This window comes from Toxoplasma gondii, chromosome IV, assembly GCF_000006565.2.
Source record: "Toxoplasma gondii ME49 chromosome IV, whole genome shotgun sequence".
Classification (NCBI taxonomy): Eukaryota; Apicomplexa; class Conoidasida; order Eucoccidiorida; family Sarcocystidae; genus Toxoplasma; species Toxoplasma gondii.
The window spans coordinates 2,372,729-2,386,678 of record NC_031471.1 but is presented as its reverse complement, the minus strand read 5'-3'; the positions used below and the strand labels follow the sequence as shown (position 1 = coordinate 2,386,678).

The 13,950-nt window shown below is 54.4% G+C and overlaps 4 protein-coding genes across 4 annotated transcripts; 3 read left to right on the top strand and 1 right to left on the bottom strand.

The window, feature by feature from the left end:
• The first annotated feature begins 160 nt into the window (after window positions 1-160).
• On the top strand, window positions 161-4,873 carry TGME49_301310 (hypothetical protein). Its single transcript, XM_018782404.1, has 3 exons — window positions 161-1,321; window positions 1,606-2,206; window positions 3,224-4,873. The coding sequence occupies exons 1-3, from the start codon at window positions 861-863 to the stop codon at window positions 4,085-4,087; spliced, it is 1,926 nt and encodes a 641-aa protein (XP_018637940.1). The 5' UTR covers window positions 161-860; the 3' UTR covers window positions 4,088-4,873.
• TGME49_301300 (hypothetical protein) lies at window positions 4,459-7,802 on the bottom strand. The gene is made up of 3 exons (XM_018782403.1): window positions 6,416-7,802; window positions 5,822-5,907; window positions 4,459-5,164 (listed from the first exon to the last, which is right to left on the bottom strand). Exons 1-3 carry the CDS (start codon window positions 7,175-7,177, stop codon window positions 4,936-4,938), a joined length of 1,077 nt encoding a protein of 358 aa, XP_018637941.1. The 5' UTR covers window positions 7,178-7,802; the 3' UTR covers window positions 4,459-4,935.
• A 956-nt stretch (window positions 7,803-8,758) lies between these two features.
• TGME49_301290 (hypothetical protein) lies at window positions 8,759-11,944 on the top strand (the record flags this gene model as incomplete). Its single annotated transcript, XM_002371610.2, has 5 exons — window positions 8,759-8,985; window positions 9,227-9,359; window positions 9,668-10,069; window positions 10,401-10,706; window positions 10,982-11,944. The coding sequence occupies 5 exons, from the start codon at window positions 8,759-8,761 to the stop codon at window positions 11,942-11,944; spliced, it is 2,031 nt and encodes a 676-aa protein (XP_002371651.2).
• A 183-nt stretch (window positions 11,945-12,127) lies between these two features.
• On the top strand, window positions 12,128-13,946 carry TGME49_301280 (hypothetical protein). The gene has a single exon (XM_002371609.2). It carries the CDS (start codon window positions 12,979-12,981, stop codon window positions 13,591-13,593), a length of 615 nt encoding a protein of 204 aa, XP_002371650.1. The 5' UTR covers window positions 12,128-12,978; the 3' UTR covers window positions 13,594-13,946.
• Window positions 13,947-13,950: the final 4 nt, after the last annotated feature.

The following is a 13,950-nucleotide window of genomic DNA, read 5'->3' as shown; positions in this document are numbered from 1 at the left end:
GTGAGACGACTTCTTTGTGAGACGAGTTCTTTGTGAGACGACTTCTTTGTGAGACGAGTTCTTTGTGAGACGACTTCTTTGTGAGACGAGTTCTTTGTGAGACGACTTCTTTGTGAGACGAGTTCTTTGTGAGACGACTTCTTTGTGAGACGAGTTCTTTGTGAGACGACTTCTTTGTGAGACGAGTTCTCCGTGAGACGACTTGCGTTTCTCAGGGTCCTTCAGATCTCGAGAAAGGACTCGAAGGAGCGATAGACCTCCTCACGTCGGATGGTTGGATTTCTTCTTGGAGCTTTTTAGCGTTCTTCTCGTCCCCGCGTCTCCCCTCAGCAGACAAATGCGTGTGGGGCGGAGCCTCTTTCTCCTCTCTCGTCGCGTTTCTTTTCGTTTTTTTCCATACCCTTGCACTGTTCGTGAGAGCATATCCTCCTTCTTTCTCGCGAGGAAGCGCGCGGATGCTTCACAAAAAGAAAGAATGCCGTCAAACCTTGGTGCGACGCTCGCGCCGACATCTTCTTCCGTCTTGCTTGTAAGCAGGACTTCTCTGCAACATCCGTTCTCTCTCTCCTCTTCCTTGTCGCCGGTGTTCGTCTCTTCTTCGCTGTGCTCGTCTTCTTCCCCGTCTCTTTTCCCTCTTGCAGTTTCGCTCGTCTTCGTCTTCTTCGTCTCCTTCGTCTCGTTCGTCTCCTTCGTCTCGTTCGTCTCCTTTGTCTTTGCTTTTTGACTGCTTTTCGAGTGAGGGATTTTCCTCTTTTGCGGGGAAGTCGTGGAAGAGGTGCCAGCGCTTGCTGCGCGAAGAAGAACAGAGACGACACCGTTCTCAAACGCCAGGAGGAAAACGCGAAACAGTTCTTTCCAGAATGCTCTCCTGTCCAACGCCTTCTCCCCATCCTTCTTCTTCTTTTCCCCATCCTTCTTCTTCTTCTCCTCCTTCCCATCCTTCTTCTTCTCCTCCTTCCCATCCTTCTTCTCCTCCTCCCCATCCTTCTTCTTCTTTGTCATCAGAGTGTCTGGAGGATGGTCCAATGGCAGACGCTTCGCTCGATAGACGAGTCCGCGCCTCGTCCACGTTGCACGCCGTCTCGCCCGCAGTGCATTTGTGCTCTGCGTCAGTCTCGGTCTCTCGTTCTCTTTCTTCTGCTGCAGCTGTTTCCTCTGCTCGTCCGTCTCCTCTGGCGACTGCACATCCCGGTTCTTCGCCGCTGTCTTCATCCGCGGCGTCGCTCGTCCACTGGTATGCTCAGCAACTTGGGGAACTCGAGCAGAGACTGAAGGAACAAGATCGAGCACACCGGCGCGAGCTTCGCGGTCTCGCTACAAGGTAAACTGTCTGTGCTCCGTTTCGTCTGTCCTGCCTGTGTCTCTTTCTCCGAGGTCCTTCTGTTCTCTTTTGGTCCATCCGTCTCCTGTCTCGCGTTCCTCCGTTCTCTTGCATGCCGAGGCTTTCGCGCCTTCGCTCTCGCTTTCTCTTCCTGCATTGCCTCGTGCTCTTCTGGGCGCTCGTTTTTCTGTCTTTTCTCGCTTGCCCTTCGTACTCGTCCGTCGCTGCTCTCCAACCGTTTTCTTTCCATTTTCCGAGTGTTCTGTGGCCTCCGGTCCCTGCAGCTTCGAGATTCAGCTCGCCTTGACTGCGCGAGGAACTCCCAACACGAAGCTTCTTCAACTCGCTTTCGGTTCTCTCCCGCCTGCGTCGCTCTCTTCTCCGTCTCCGCGAGCCGCAGTTTCGGAGACTCTCGCGGAGGCAGAAAGGCCGTTCGCCTCCTCGCGAGCTCCTCGGCTGCTGGCGTTTTCGTCTGCGACTGGGAAGGAGCATCGCCGAGAAGCGAGCGACGGCGACGTCCGGCCTTCGGGTGGACCTACACTCCGAGCGGGCGGCGAGCTGCCGCCGGCAGAGTCCGCTTCCTGTTCGCCTCCAGACGAGAGCGTCTGCAGTGACCTTCTCTCGCCGACAGAGCGAGCAGGGAAGGCGACGCGAGGAGCAGAAGAACGAGGAGAGAGACGCTCGCGCCGTTCGAAGGAGTCCGCGTCCTCCAGAAAACAATCCCTACCAGCAGACGAAGAAGAAGAGGAGAGCAAGGAAGGAGGAAGAGTGGACATGCAGGTGGAGAGTGAGAAGAGCAGAGAAGCTCTCTTTGCAGAGTTCTTCTCCTTTCTTCAGACGGAGGCCTCGAGTGCACGCTGTCGACACTGTGGACGAGAAATTCAGGTATTCCTATCTCCGATATGGTTCCACCCGACTGCGAACACAGAGTTCTCGCTCTCCTCTCTTGCCAGTTCCTTTCTCTCTCTCGTCTCTCGTCAGACGTGGATTCTCTGCTAACTGTTGGTCACCGAGCGTCTGCGTTGCATCAGTTGTGCGTCGTGCTCGACTCGCAGGTCGCCTTCGCTCGAGGCGGACGCGGGGGGTCGGCCTGTTCTTTGCTTCGTTCGCTGTCCCTCAAGTTGGAGGGTGAGGTGACGAAGATCTCCCCGCTAGATACTCTCACCTTTCCTTCTGAGAGCAGTCCGCTGCGTCTCTCGGCGGTGGCCAAAAAAAAGAACTGTTCTCTGCGACGAGCTCGATCCTCGCCTGGAACAGAAACGAAAAACTCCGCGTTCTGCGACCGACCCCAATCCCTCCTCTCTTCTTAGAGTCTCGGCGCGGTCTCAATGCACACGAGCGCGGCTCTTCGTTTCCCCGCGTCTCGCCTTTGTTCACTAAATCATATATATAAATATATAAATATATATATATATATGGCATTAAACCTGATATACATACATACATATATATATATATATATATATATATGTGAAAGTTCTTGTGGCACCTGTTGATTTATGGGGGGGTTTGTGGGTGCTTGGAAGGTTCTGGTTTTCAATCACGAGAATGCGCGAGAGTGCAGGCGAAGCCATGCGAGTCGACAGGCGATTTTGTGCGGTTCTTTGCTGCAAATGGGCGGTTTCTCGTCGCTTCCCGGTTCCTCAAGGGATTCAGTGACTCCCCGTTTTTGTCTGAATCGGTCGACCCCGGTTGGAGAAGAGAACTGAATTTCAAGCAACCTCGCTTTTCAGGCTTGCTTTTTCGAGAGGTCTGCAGGAGCCAGAGGCCTCGCAAGGTTCGATGGCTTCGTCCATGTTTCCATGTTTTCGAGATCGTTCGCGCGTTCAGGTGTACGTGCCTTTCCAGTGGCTTTGAAAGTTTCATCTTTCGTCCTGAATTTTTGTGTTTTCTCTGGTTCAGCTTTCCGCGTTTCGCTCCCACTGTCTCTCCTGTCCTTCTCGGGGAAACTCTCTGGGTTGTGAAGGAAGAAAAGACTCGGAGACAGAAAAACATTTCCTTCTTCCCCTCGCGTCCGACTCGGACAACAGCCCCGTCGCCAGGAGCGCTCTCTTTGGCCGCCTTCCTCCGTCACACGCTTCCTCTTTTGTTTTCCTTTCTAAACGCCAAACTGCTTCAGCTGAAGAACCTGCCCTTCCCAACGACCGAACCGGGAGTCTTCTCCCAGACGCAAAGCCTCCTCTGTCGTCCGTTTTTTCCTCGTCTCCTCTTGATCTCTCTTCGTCTCCTCAGTCTTCTCCCTCTTCCTCTTGTCTCTTGTCGTCTCCTTCTCAGTCTTCTCCTTCTTCCACTTCTCTCTCGTTCTTCCCTTCGCCTTCTTCTTCTTCCTCTTCTTCTTCCTGCACCTCTGCTTCTTCCTCTGCTGCGTTGGTGGGGTGTACAGACAGCTCGCTGCGGACAGGCTGCGCGGGCGTGAGTTGTCAGTCGTTTTTCTCGCCGACTTTGCTCCACACGCTGTCCTTCTTGCTCACCTCGACGCAGGCCTGTGTCTCGCGTTCTGCAGAACAGGAGGGAGAAGAGCGCATGCGAGAGGGAGGGGAAGCAGCAGAAGCAGCTGAGAAGAGGGAGAGAGAAGCATGGCGAAGAGAAGACGGCAGAGAGCGCGGAAGAGAGCCGGGGCGAAGGCGTCGAAGGAGGCGAGACCAGGCCAAGGCCGAAGAAGAAAGGAAGGAGAGAGATGGGTGGCGGTTCCATCTGCCTCTCGCTGCGTTCCCCATTCAAGCCATGCATCACCACGGCCGAAACTCCGGGAAGACGGAAAGCTGAGAATCGAAGAGAAAAGGCGGAACGCGAGCCGCGGAGGAAAACAAGACCAGAGGGGGAGACGAAAAAAGGCGAGAGGATCAGAAGAGAAGAGGAGCAGAAGAGAAGAGGAGCAGAAGAGAAGAGGAACAGAAGAGAAGAGGAACAGAAGAGAAGAGGAACAGAAGAGAAGAGGAACAGAAGAGAAGAGGAGCAGAAGAGAAGAGGAACAGAAGAGAAGAGCAGCAGAAGAGAAGAGGAGCGTCGGAAAAGAGACGAAAAGAGAGAAACGCAGGGGGAAGACAGCGAACAGAGAGCGGCTGTGAGGCTGAGGCGCTGTGGGCGGTGCCTCTGGAAGCGGTGCACCAATCTCTTTCTGAGCTTGAAAATTATTTCTAGAAACGCAAGTGCGTTCTCGGTGTTGCGGCGCGGCAACAGAAGCCGAGTGATGAACAAGATGGAAAAACGGAACGCGGAGAAGGACTTTGCAGCGAACTGCGGAAAACAATGAACGGGGATCGAATTCGTCAAGAGCGAAACCCCACAGAGCGTCTCGCCCTCCTCGAACTGGAAAACAAACATCTGCACCGAGAAACTGTTCTTATAGCTCGTCACCATCTTCTCTGATTCTCCATCTCCTCCCTTGTCCTTCACTGTCTCCTCTTGCTGTCCTCTCTCATCCCTTCAAAAAGTGTATCTCAGTTCCTCTGTTCTACCCCTTCTTCCCTTTACGCTTTCTCTCCCTGTCTCCTCCTTTCCTTCCTCAGCTCGCGTCTTCGTTCCGCTCACCGTCTGCGTCTTCTTTCTTTGTTCCATCCTTCTTCTCTTCTCTGCTTCCTTTCTCCTTTTCCTTTTTTCTCTGCTCTCCTTTCTCATTCGTCGTCAGTGCACTCGCCTTCTTCCGGTTCGCTCCCTCTTGACTCTGGGAGCTTTCTCGCTGGCCTGGCTTTCTGTTCTTCGCTTTCCAGCAAGGCGCTCGCCGCTCGCTCTGCGCAGGTGTCTCTCGCAAACTGTCTCCGCGCGCTCTTCAACAGTTTTCTCCTCTCCTTCTGAGCGCGGACTTGCTCATCCCAAATGAACTTCCTGTCCTCCGGAGGAATTCTGAAGACCGCGCAGTTCCACATGCACTCAAACAGCGTCTGCTCTCCAGCAGCTCTTACAGAAACGTCACGCGTCGCCCTCACAAATACTGACGCAGATACAGTCGGTATACAGACACCGTCTATAAATATATAAAAATATATAAAAATATATATAAAAAAATATATAAATATATATACATAAATATATGTATAAATATGTATATATATGTTTGTAGGCACAGCACTTCAATATGTATGTCTGTATCTGTGTATATATTCCCTTAAGATATGAGTGCATTCGGATTTGGTCTTTTTTACATTCAAGCGTATCACGTTGTTTTTTCTTCTTTTTCGTTTCCTTGTCATCGGCTGTCGATTCTTTTCGTCTCTGTGGAAGCTTCGTGCTACTTAAGTACGTTCGGCCTCCGAAGCTGTCCTCGCTGTCTCTGTTCACTTTCTCTCTTCCACCTTGTTGTTGCGTTGCGGTTCGCCAGACCTTCCTGTCCAGTCTCCTCCTTCTCAACGCGTTCCGTCTGTCTCTTCACCCCCTCCACGATTCTTCCCTGCGACTTTCTCGCATGTCCTGCGCGCTCCTGCCAGTCCATCCTTCTTCGTCTCTGCCCTCTTGATCTCCCTCGCTGCCTGCGGTTTCTCTGCGCCGCGCCTTTCCACCTACCTGCTCTGGAGGAGACGCAGAAAAATCCCGCCGGGCGTCCTGCGGCGTCCGCAAGGGAGGAACTGGCCGCCTTCGCGCTCGACCATCTGTCGAAAAAAGAGACCGAAAGAGAACAAGAGAACAGGAGACGGCGCGCGCAAGTGGAAGGGAGCAGTTAGAAGAGGAGGCAGCGGCAGTGGGGACCTTGGTGTCGGAGAAAGGTAGAAATGAAGAAGAAAGAAAAAGGGATGTCACTCTTCATGCAGAAGAGAGAAAGGACAAACGTATTGTATGTGGTACAACAACGCAGAGAGGCGCAAGGGGAGAAAGGAAGGGAGAGACACAGATCCACCGTTAGAGCAGACACCGCCGGAAAATCGAGGTAGATGGCGGAGAAGAGTGAAGACGAGACGAATGACGCAAGGACATAATGTCGAGAGAGACAGAGACAGAAAAGACGAGAGAACCGACTTTCAAAGACAGACAGGCCGTCCTGTGGTCCTCTCGTGATGGTTCCTCCCTCTGAACGTACATGGACACAGTCATGCGTCTTTCCTTTCTTTTACTCTTCTTCTCTCGCTTTCTGCTTTTTTGCGAATTTGACCGCTCGCTCACTAGAGTTTCCTCGAGGATCTGGAGACACTCTTGACAGCCTCGGCGGTGAATAATCCGCTCGAAGAGAGCGAAATTGCTCTCCCTGAGATCGACAAGAATCCGAACGAGGGCCTCGATCTCCTCCGGACTCGTCAAGATCTTGACGGCGTCCAGGACCTCTTTTCTCAGCTCTTCCTCTCGCTCTTCCTCCCCGATGCGAGCCTCGACTTCCCTCTCTGCCTGCCCTGCGTTGCCGCGGCGTCGCGTCGACGAGAACCGCGCCTTCTTCGCTTCTCTCCCTCCGCCACCGAAGCTGTGCGGCCTCCGCTTTCCTCGACCGTCACTTGCAGAAAGAGTGCAGACGGAGAGACTCTTTCCTGGAGAAGGCGACGGACGAGAAGAGGAGGAAGGCTGCGCCGCAGACGGCGGAGAGGCAAAGACAGAAGCGGTTGGCAAAGAAGACGAAGAACAAGAAGCTCCGCCGGCGCCGCTACGCTCGCGCAGAACTACTCGCCGCGCCCCTGATCGCGACACAACATCAGAAGGCTGCACAGTCGCGGAAGAAGAAAAAGAAGAAAAAGAAGAAGAGGAAGAAGAAGAGGAAGAGAAAGAAGAGAAAGAAGAGGAAGAAGAGAAAGAGGAAGAAGAAGAGGAGGAAGAAGAGGAGGAAGAAGATCTTGATTTCTCGGTTTCCGCTTTGGCATCGAGGTCCTGCAATGGCTCCCTTTGTGTCCACCCCGCCGCGGCTGGAGCGCAGGAGAGCGAGGAAGGGAGCGGCGTCATGCTGCGAAAAGCATCCGAGAAGGAACTAAAAACAGAGACAGGAGAGGCAAAGAAAGGAGACAGAGAAGCGGGGAGAAGGAAAAATACAAATAACGGAAGAAAAAGACGTCTTCCGCTCGACGCCTGCTCTACCAGCGAGGACAGGAAGCACAGGAAAGGACGAACAGCAGAAGGACGACGAACAGGAAAGACAAGCGGCGCGAAACAGAGAAGAAGGTCGTTGACTTGAAGCGCGTCGAAACAGAAGAGAACGGATGCGATGGACGGTCGACTCGAGTAGTAGTGGACCTGCGTAGACGCGAGAGAGAGAGAGGGACCGGACCAAGGGAAGAGAAGCTCAAGAGAATCTGAGAAGAGCAGCTGCTGTCGGCTGAAGTCCAGTCCAACGCGGAGAAAGAAGAAAGGGAGAAAGGGAACTAAAAAAGAGAGGGGAACAGCGAAAACTCGCGAGGAAATTGCCTCGCCCTGAGCCGCCCCGGCTTTTCGCTCCTCCACACACAAACATGTTTCACTGTCTCATTCTCGAACTCTTTCGCTTTCGCGGTCTCCAGTTTGTCTCTTCCTTTTCCCCGCTCCCTCTCTTCCTTTTCCACCCTCTCTCTCTTTCTTCTCTCCGTTCGTCGGCGTTCTTTTTGGTGTGTCTGCATTCTCGAAGACGTTTTCTCCGCAGCAGGCCGCGCTGTTCGCGCATGCAGAGGCGACTTTTCGCCGCTGGCGGCCAGCAGTGATATGAGGCCTCGCGAGTCGCCGCAGAAGCGCGGGAGCTTCCTTTCCTCGGGAAGCGGCGCCGCTCAGGACTTTCGACTCCGAAGAGATTTTCCTGGACTTCTCTGGACGGATGGAGAGAGCGCCTTCGTCGCCCTGCCGTCCCGGCGAGAGGGTGGAGCGCGGACACTGGCCAGCAAGTCCCAGAGGGAGGAGAGGTGCGTTTTCCTTCTCGCGAAACAGCAAGAGCATGTTCTTTTCTTCCTGCGCGCGGCGCGTCGTTCCTTCTGCAGAAAGACTCCGAAGGCACCGCAGAGAAGTCTCCGGAGATCCTTCTCGCCTGGCCGGTCTCGGGCGTTTGTGAGTGTGTAGTGGATATACACGCCGCAAACGCCTGAGAGGGCGGTCTGCTCTGGCAGACTGCCCTCGCCTTCGTTCTCTCTTCTCAAAACGAAGGTCGCTCTCGCTTTTTCGCGCCTTTTTTTGCGCCAGTCTCTGGAGGCCTGGCGCGAGCGAGAACCTTCTTCAGCTGCTCGGAGCTCCCCTTTCGTCTCCGATATTTTCTCGAGGCCGAGAGAGTAGTCGCGAATTCTCTCTGATTGGAGCCTCACGCAGGTCGCTTGAGGGCCTCTCTCGCGTCGCTCCGACACCCGCCTTCAGGCCTCCTCGTCACAAACCGCTTCCTCAACCTCACGAACGGACTCCTGTTCTCGTTCTCTCTTGTTCTCAACTCTTCTTCCTCATGTTCTCCTCTTCCCTTTTCTGTCTCTCGTTTCCCCAGTTTCTCTTGTTCTCCTTCTTGTCTCTTCGCGGCGTTCTCGCTGTTTCGGACAGGTCGCCTGCGCATCTCTCTCTCGAGATTCTGCCGGAGACAAGATGAGAGGGAGGCGTCCGCTGTCGCTCTTCGCTCGCACCTCTCGCTTTCGGGGACTGTCCTCCTCAGCCTCTGCAGCGCAGGGAGAGTCGCATCCCGAGGCGGCCACCGCGTCCTCCGCCTCAGACTCCGTTCCTCTCCCCCGCACCGCCTCCTGCTTCTCGCCGTTCTCTGGACCGCGGAGCTCCGGTCTGAGCAGCCTCTTCCTCAGCCCCGAGGACATACAGCGGTAAGAGAAAAGAGAACAAGAGGAGAGGAAGTAAGGTGGAACGGCGGAAGAGGAGGAGAGAACAGAGAGGCAGAACAGGAGTGAGCAGGAGAAGAGAGAGAGGCGAAGTTGAAAAGAGGAAGAAGTGAGGCGAACGAGAGCAGACAGGACAGAGGGTAGTAGAAAATATGAAAAGCAAGAAGAGAAAGACGAGCGACTTTGAGAGAAAAAGAACAAACCCCCTGCTTTCGATTTTCTTCAGATTCCTCGACGACAGCACACCGAACTTGGTTTTCGTGGGCTTGCCTGGGAGCGGAATCTCGTCCATCGCTCGCGTTGTGTTTCAACGTGTTCCTCCCCATGAGACAGGCGGCGACGATGGCAGCGACCTCAAGGTCAGAAGAAGACGCAACGGAAGCTCGAAGGGAAATCAGTTCTTTCTTGCCTTCCTTGTTATATCTTTCTCCTTCGCTTCCTGATTTCCTTCTCTTTCATTTTCTCTCTCTGCTTGCCCCTATCGCTTCTTCTCGCGCTTCCTTCCTCTCCTCTCTGTCCTCTGTCACCGCGTCAGTCGCTCTCTCTGTCTTGCGTCCTTCTGTCCAGCCTCTTTATTCTTCTCTCGCTCTCCCGTTTCCTCTCTCGTTTTCCATCTTTTGTACTCTCTTTCCACCTGTTCTCTCTCTCTCTGTCTCTGTCTGTCCAGGCCGAAGTGACGGTGGCGCGCTGCGGATCGCTCCTTGAATTTTCCGTCACGGTTCTGCCTGGTCGATTCGTTTTCGACTCTCTCCACCTCGCGTCTGCTGCGCTGCCCTCGTCCTCGGGCGTCTGTCGCATGCCCTCGTCCAACTCCGTCTCCCCGCAGAGTCTGAGTGACGTTGTTTCTCCGAAGACCTCCTCCATGCCCTTCCCCGCGTCTTCTCTCTCCCTCTTGGGCTCCGCAGACTTGGCCAGCGAGGAAGATTCTTGGGAGGAAGTCCTGCGACGCACAGACTGCCTCGTCTTCGTCCTGGACGTCCAGAGCGAAACTGCTCTCTCCGAAGATCTCCCTCAAGCCTCTGCCTTTCTCAAGCAAGCTTGGCGGATCAAGCCGCAACTGTTTGTCGAGGTAAAAGACGAACCAGGGAGAGTTTAGGGAAAGAAGAGAGAGGAAAGGGCAGGAAGGAGACGACGCGACTCGCGGTGTCTGTGCGCAGGACCAGGCTTCTCTCAACGTCGACTTCCGGCCAACTTGGCTTCCTCTCTCTCTCGCTCTCTCTCTGTCGACTTCTGGCCTTCCCTCTGCGGCGCACTGCGTCTCTTCTCTGTTCGCCTTCCTTGTGTCTGTTTCCTTCTCTTTTCTCTTGTGGACGGTGCATGACGCGTTGAGTTTCTTTTGCTGCAAGCTCGCCTCCTGTCTTCTTCGGACTGCGTCGTGGAAGTCGTGGATTTTTTCTCAGATTTTTCTGCACAAATCAAGGGGAGGCGAGGACGCACGAGCGGACGGTGTGGCGCGACAGCTGGAGGAATCTTTGCGCATGCAATTGAACGAAAGTCTTGCGGAGACGAAGCAGGGACTGCCCCAGGGAGAGGCGGAGGCGGCACGGCTGTGCTTCCGCGCTTGTCAAAAAAAGACTGCAGGTTGCGGAGACTCTGGGCCTTCTGGGGAGGCCTCTCGAGTTTCTCTCGCGTCTTCGCTCTTCTGCTTCGCGTCCACCTGCATCTTCGACGCGTCTGTTTTCCAGGCGAGCAGCCGCGCTGTCCAGGTGCGTTCATGAAGTGAATTTGTGGTTTTTGGCTTTTTCTGCTCGGTCGCGACGAGCTCAACTGACAGACTTTTCTTCTCCCCACTTTGCGTAGATGTGTAGACGACCTGGAGAGCGACCTTCCGCGTCTTCGTCGGTCGGGGGGATCTTCTTTGAGGGCAAGAGATTTCGGGAGAGCCGCCGCGGTTCGGACCATCTTTCGGCGGCCTGGCGCGGGTGGAGTAAGCGTCTTGCATTGACCTTTTTTCGAAAGCTCTTTTGCCTCGGCTTTTCAGCGTCTCTTCCACCACAGCGAGATCTGTCAGGAGATGCTGGCGCGGCTGGTGCAGTCATGTCGATTCGAGAAGGCGATTCTCTTCGACGCAGACTCGCGACTGTGCCTCGCAAGCGACGCCGCAGCCTTCGACGCGTCCACCTTCGAACTCGTCGCCGAAATCGTGGAGATGGGGAGAGAGCTGAAGTCGATCTACGCAGCAGAGCCGCCGGGCAGAGCCGTCGACCGACCGCGCCGACGCAGGCGCGCAGAAGAACGAAGAGCAGAACCAAGCAGAGAAGGATCCCGCGAAGAACATGAAGAGCGAGAAGGGCAGGGGGCCGCGAAGAGAGAAGAAGGAGAGAGCGAGAGAGGAGCAGCAGACGGAGAACAAGAGGATCGCAGAAAGAGAGAAGAGCGCGAAGACGCACAACAGGACCAAGAAGAGGGAGAGCAAGAAGAAGGAGAGCGAGAACAAGGAAAGCAAGAAGAAGGAAAGCAAGAACAAGCTGGCAGAACAGAGAGAGCGGCAACGAGAGAAGCGATGAAGAGTGGAGCAACTGTCGAAGGCGAAGAACAGTTGACAGATGGAGACTCGAGCCGTGTGAAGTCTCTTTTTTGTTCTAAAACGTCGTCTGAAGCTGCAGACGTTGTTTTGGCTGGCAGGAACGGAGTCGAGGAGACAGCTTCGACGACGCCTTTCGCGTCGGGCGCCGTCCGATTGAGGTCGGAGGAGACGTACCTTGTGCACTTGACGTCCGGCTTGCTTCTCCTCGTCTTCGCGGTCGACGAAGAACTGCGAGTTGCATGCGTTGTCCGCGAAAATCAGTTCGACAGACCTCACCTCGTAGACTGGAACTTGCGAGTTCTGCGTCATGCCTTCCTCCAGATCAGCGCGCTCGAGCGCGAGGCCCACAGCCTCTCGGTTTCGATGGCGAGGCGCAGACGCGCATGCAGCGAATCATGCGAGAACGCGAAGCTGTAGGCGCTTGGCTACGGGAGGAGCAACAAGAAGCGGAGGAAGGGCGGCGGACGACGGGTGCCGTGAGAGGCGAAAGAAGAGAAGATGGTCGGAGAAGAGGAGTGAGAAGAGAGACAGCTTCTGTGGCCGCGCCTGAGATCTGCGCGCTTGCGTGTGGGGAGTAGGCTTTCTCAGCGCAGCTGTGCGACGCTTTCGCCGTCCTGCTTGCCTTTTTTTTGCATTTGCCTGCTTCCACGCGCTGCGGAGACGCGCCCTCAGTGCCTCCGTGCGTATCTCGAGTTTTTTAAGGACAAGCATGTTGTGTGTCTGTTTCGCTCCCCCCTGATCTGAGGGAAGGAGCGCGAGTCGTCTCTCGAGCTCTCGCGCTCGGCCTCCTGTCTCTGCGTTTCTGCGGCGGAAACGCTTCCACGGAAGCGATGCTCTCGGCGCTCCGGACCTCGGGAGTTGTGTGAAGAACGAACGAGAAGGGAGAGAAGAAGGAGAAGAAGAAGAAAGAGAAGGAGAAGAAGAAGAAGAAAGAGAAGGAGAAGAAGAAAGAGAAGGAGAAGAAGAAAGAGAAGGAGAAGAAGAAAGAGAAGACGAAGAAGGAGGACGGAGATACGGACGAGAACGCTCGAGGCAATCCGCCCTCGCGCAGGCCATGCCATGCGCGATTTTTTGCAAGGCTGTCGAGCGCAGTGGAGGGGAAATGGAGAGAACAAAGGAGAAAAGAATGGAGAACAAGGGGAAGAACAGGAGAGACGGACAGGGAGAAGCGGAGGAAGTGGAGGCCAGAGTGGAGATGGACTTAGACAAAAGAGAGGGAGAGAGAGCCAAAATGGAGGCAATGCTGCGAGGAACGAGAAGGAAAACAAGTGACTCTTGTTTGTACCGCGTGAGGTTGAGAGAGGAGAGATCCCCATTTTCCGACGTTCTTCCCCAACATGTTTGTGATGCGTGAGCGCCTTGTTTCCACCGACTGAGAGTGGAGACAGGAGGCGCCTTGAGAAGCTGACGCGAGTGACTTCGCCGTTTTTTTGGGGGGAGGCTGCATTTGCATGCAAAGGCCTGTGGGGCGGTTCTGCGCGCGGCCTTCTCTTTTTTTCCAAAGAACGTTTACGCAAAGGTCTAGGAAGAAGAAAGGTGAGAGCAGAGGGCTGCGGAACGAACGCGTGAGGTCTGACGAAAGTGTGAGTCCTGGATCTGAAGGGAGAAGACCTGCGCGTCTCTGTCGAGAAGCGAAGCCTCGCGCTTCAGACCATCAATCCTTCCGAACGTCTCCGAGGAACGCCTGCAGTCGCTCCCAGAACATTTCCACCATGTCGAGCGGAAGGAGACTCCGGAAAAGCTCGTTCTCGCCTCCGCGACAAACGCAGTGCCTCTCACCTCTTAGCGTGGACAGAGACGGTCGAAATCTGCAGCGTAAACTGAAGGCCGCAGGCATTTGCCCTTTTCCCCCCCACCGCCGCAGCGCCAGACACGGATCTACACAAAATATTTATTTGAATTCAGTCAAATATAAATATAAATGTGAGCAAAGCGCTCCATATGTATATATACATATATATATATATATATGTCTACAGACGGAAAGAGACAACGATAGGGTGTATGGAGTACAGCGAGTCATTCCTTCTTTCCTTCTGTGTTTCCGTGGTAGGTCTATACAGTGAGCAGGTTTGCGTTTTGGAGGTTAAATATCGATATGATGGTCGACCACAGAATATGTGCATTAGACAGAGAGCGGAGACCGCGAGAGACCCTTTCGAGGAGAGAGAGATCTACGCGGAAAGGCGAGAAAAAGAAACCTCGTAAAAGGTTCTCCGTTGGAAGAAGAGACGCGCCATGAGCAGGTCTACACCCGCTCGCTTGTCGCAGGGAAGGTCTGCATGCGCCTCAGAGGAGGAAGGCGCAGACAGTAACAAAGCGAAGAAGGAAGTGCAGCGAGAGAAGACGAAAGATGAAACAATCAAGAAGAAAGGAGATACGAGAAGAGGAAAACAGTAGCGAGGAGACAGAAGAAAATGTTA

Bases quoted from the DNA above. Each gene is read 5' to 3' on its own strand.
- TGME49_301300 (XM_018782403.1), bottom strand. From the start codon at position 7,177: ATGACGCCGCTCCCTTCCTCGCTCTCCTGCGCTCCAGCCGCGGCGGGG. The intron at 5,908-6,415 runs GTGAGCGAGCGG...TTTTTTCGACAG, and splicing joins AGATCCTCGAGGAAACTCTA to ATGGTCGAGCGCGAAGGCGG. The intron at 5,165-5,821 runs GTAGGTGGAAAG...CGCGGTCTTCAG, and splicing joins CTGCGTCTCCTCCAGAGCAG to AATTCCTCCGGAGGACAGGA.
- TGME49_301280 (XM_002371609.2), top strand. From the start codon at position 12,979: ATGCAAAGGCCTGTGGGGCGGTTCTGCGCGCGGCCTTCTCTTTTTTTC.
- TGME49_301310 (XM_018782404.1), top strand. From the start codon at position 861: ATGCTCTCCTGTCCAACGCCTTCTCCCCATCCTTCTTCTTCTTTTCCC. The intron at 1,322-1,605 runs GTAAACTGTCTG...CGGTCCCTGCAG, and splicing joins CTTCGCGGTCTCGCTACAAG to CTTCGAGATTCAGCTCGCCT. The intron at 2,207-3,223 runs GTATTCCTATCT...TCTCTGGTTCAG, and splicing joins ACTGTGGACGAGAAATTCAG to CTTTCCGCGTTTCGCTCCCA.